This window comes from Nematolebias whitei, chromosome 5 (genome assembly GCF_014905685.2).
Source record: "Nematolebias whitei isolate Nwh7 chromosome 5, NemWhi1, whole genome shotgun sequence".
Lineage (NCBI taxonomy): Eukaryota > Metazoa > Chordata > Actinopteri > Cyprinodontiformes > Rivulidae > Nematolebias > Nematolebias whitei.
In genome coordinates this window covers 2,479,464-2,483,020 of record NC_056502.1, presented here as the reverse complement: position 1 = coordinate 2,483,020, position 3,557 = coordinate 2,479,464, and the positions used below count along the sequence as shown (strand labels likewise).

At 39.4% G+C, this 3,557-nt stretch overlaps 1 protein-coding gene across 1 annotated transcript in view; it reads right to left on the bottom strand.

Moving 5' to 3' along the window:
* crppa (CDP-L-ribitol pyrophosphorylase A) overlaps nt 1–3,557 on the bottom strand; it is a 45,039-nt gene that overhangs the window by 33,087 nt on the left and 8,395 nt on the right. Inside the window, exons 5-6 of the mRNA XM_037676067.1 lie at nt 3,018–3,063; nt 517–614 (exon numbers count right to left, since the gene is read on the bottom strand). Coding sequence (XP_037531995.1) covers nt 517–614; nt 3,018–3,063 — 144 coding nt within the window. The remainder of the gene's footprint in view (nt 1–516; nt 615–3,017; nt 3,064–3,557) is intronic.

The window sequence follows — 3,557 nt, the reverse complement described above, 5'->3', positions numbered from 1 at the left end:
TTTTAACCTTTTTTTCCTGAATTGATCATGACCTGGTGAGAATCTTCATCATATTTCAAGTGTCAGTGTTTACATCTGCAAATTGTTCTGTCCTGCACTTTATTTAAAGCATAATACATGTGGTCAAAACTTAAATGGTTACTAATATTTTGTTGGACAACCTTCAGCTTTGACTTATAACACAGAGGTACGTGAAGTAAAACAGAAAGAGGAGAGGAAGGTAGGAGGAAGAAGAGGTTGAGCAGGAGGTTAGAATTCATCACTAAACACTTAATTTATCAAGTAAACTCCCACAGACTGCCTTCTGCTCTCTACCGTGCAGGGGAGTGAAAGGTGGAGGTTGCAGATGGGGGGAGGAAAGGGGGAGGAGGGAAGCTGCAGAATGTACCAGACAGGCTCCAAAGAGGTCCGACTGTAGATAGAAACAGTCAACTGGGCCACCCATGTGTGTCACATGACGTTTGAAGGAATGAAGCAGGAGCGAGGGATGATACAGGAATGGTGATCTTTACGCACCATGTGCAGAGCGACAAAAGCCTTTCGGAGGACATCAGCCAGTGCCGTAACAGGTGCCAGTCCTCCGGTGAGAAGGCATGCGGACTGGGCCAGTGACTCTGAAAGAAACACGTTGTGGGATTTGTTACACCTTGCAAATAAAAACTGGTGAACTTTGGAAATATAAATGAATCAGGAAGTCTGATGCAACTATTAAAGACTGATCGATTTATACACAACAAAGTGCAAACACAAGTCGGGTGAGGAAGGCAGACGATGGAAAATGTTTGTGTATCAATCAGTTGTTTTAAAAGTGAAACAGAATGGGACTTTTTGCAAACGAGTCGCAGATATTTCTGAACCGAGTTTCTATGAAGTAGTGAGCATCTTACCTGGAACAGACACCAGTCAGAGTGTTTTCAGTTTAATCATGGAGTGAAGCTAAAAACTACCGAGACGAATAATAAAGCAGATTTCAGTTTAAAAGAAAAACTAAACCAAAAAAATAATAAGTTATTGGCTTATTCATAACCACTTCACAAAACTCCACTTCTAAACCCCTGAATGATCCTTTCAGTTCTCTCAGGCACCACACAAACACGATTACTTTAATCCATATTTGTTGTGTAAAACATGTGTCTAAATACTATAGATGTACAAAATGATCCATATCTACTGAAAAATGCTTTAAAATGAAACGGTGGCACCAACAAGCAGATGAGGTCAACGCTGTTCTGACTGTGTTGAATTTTGAGGCCGACACATTGTCCAGTTTTAAGACTGGGCTTGTCTTTCCTTTTGGATGCTTCTTTAGATAAATAACTTTGACTAATCGTCTTCTATAAAGTCTGTGAATGTTTCTGTCCAGTGCCCTGATACAACAGATGCTGGGACTTGGAGCTACAGAAATAAACTGAACTGAAATAATTTCTCAAGTGTGGCTAATCTGGGACAATCTAACTTTTGTAAAGTATTATAAAGTTCACAAATTTGATTTTTTTTAAAAAGCTAAATATTAAATACATATGACACTTTTACAATCATTTTACATAATTGTTATGTAATATTTCTGAAATATATTGTGAATTTTAAGGTCCTTATATGTAACATTTGTATTTTGCAAAAGGAAAGATAACACGTTTCTTCTTATATTCCTTGATAATTTTCTAGGAACCACAGTAAAGTTAACACTTGGATAAATACAGACCATAAATTCCAGTCAGTTTAGTTCTGGGTGAACTTTTCCAAGCAGCTATAAAGACGGCAGTAACTCAGTATTTTAATGTAAGAAAATATATTTAACAACAAATGTGTCTCAAGTGTTCTGAGCACAAATGTTCAGCGGATTTAAATCTTTGTACCAACAACAAAAAGAACCGTTATGTGTGTGTTCTTCAACATGTGTAAAATAATGACAACCAACAGAAATACATTTAAAAGAGACAAACTCATGGGACAAATCCAGTGATTTTGATCAGAATGAACAACGTATTTCCAGCCTCAAAAAGAGCAAAATAAACGTTAATACGTAGTTGAGCTGTTGATGAATAAATGAAGTGAAAGCGCTGCCAGAGGGAGGTGGATGATGAAGGTGATGATGTAACAGCTGGAGCACAGATAAGACAGACCAGCACTCAGTTCAGCTGATTTATAAAACTCCAAGTCACAACAGGACTGAACAGAAACATTCAAATATAAAATAATAATTGAACATTATTTATCTGAGGAGCAGCTTTGAGTTTAACTCTCATGTTGAACAAGCATGAAGGCGACAGTGGAAAGAAAAACTCCCTCGTGAGGAAGAAACCTTTAGCAGAACCAGGATCAGGACCAGTGGTCTTTAAACGTTAGCAGACTAAATCACAACAGCTAAAGAAGCCCATCAGCTCATCTCAGACATGTAAAATGTCTCAGACCTCCTCTGTGGACGTCTCGCCTGAACGACCGTCGCTGAGAAAACAAGTCACAAATATCTACACACACGGACATAAACCGTGCACATGGAGGGCGTCCGTGTATGCGAGTGCAGGAAAATGCAAACATAAAATCAGCAGTTACTCAAAGTGACAGATGTGAGAACTTCCTTCCACATCTTTTCTAACAATCACACAATGAATTCATTCACTCGGAGGCTCTGGGAATGATCGCGGTGCACCTTATGTCATCCTTAAACAGGCACTTGTTGGTCCAGGTGCTGGCGGGGTGAAATATAAGGCTGTGTTTATTTCCACTGCTCTGATTGTGATGGTTTCCCTTGTCCTGACTTGCTCTCCACAGCATTCAGTGAACTGCTCATACCCACCCTGTTCATAGCAGGACGAACAATGCAAGAAAGAATGTCTTGCCATTTTAGATGAATGCCACCTATTCACTCCAAACTCCACCAAGAGACAAAACACTGTCGCCCTGCTTATTGGTGAGCATGTACCCTGTCTGAGAGGACCGAGTGTAAACAACGGTTCATGCACACATGTCCAGATACATACTTTGAAATGTAACGAGATGGAGAGCAAATAATTTACCTTTGATAATAGACTCTGCTGCAGCCAAATCCCGTTTGTAGGTCACCTGAGGAGCAAAGAACAGTCCACTCAAAAGAAAACGACCTTTATTGTGCAGCGTTTCAGTTTTATGTTGATTTTTTATTGTCATTTTAAACCAAAAGAAGAGTGAACAGAAATGAGTTTGAGCTGTGAGCTACATGAGTTCACTCTTCATTACAATGAGAAGTTAAAGGATCATCTAAATCAGAGCGTCTTGGTTATTCAAAGTATGTTCTACTTACTATGTTCACATATCAAAAACATAGACACAACATAGACACAACATAGACACAACATAGACACAACATAGACACAACATAGACACAACATAACATAACATAACATAACATACATACATACATACATACATACATACATACATCCATTATCTTTACACACTTCTTCCTTTTCGAGTACGGGGGTCACTGATGCCCATATCCAGCAGTCTCTGTGCGAGAGGCAGGGGACACCAGGACATGTCTCCAGTCCATCACAGGGACACCTGGACATGTCTCCAGT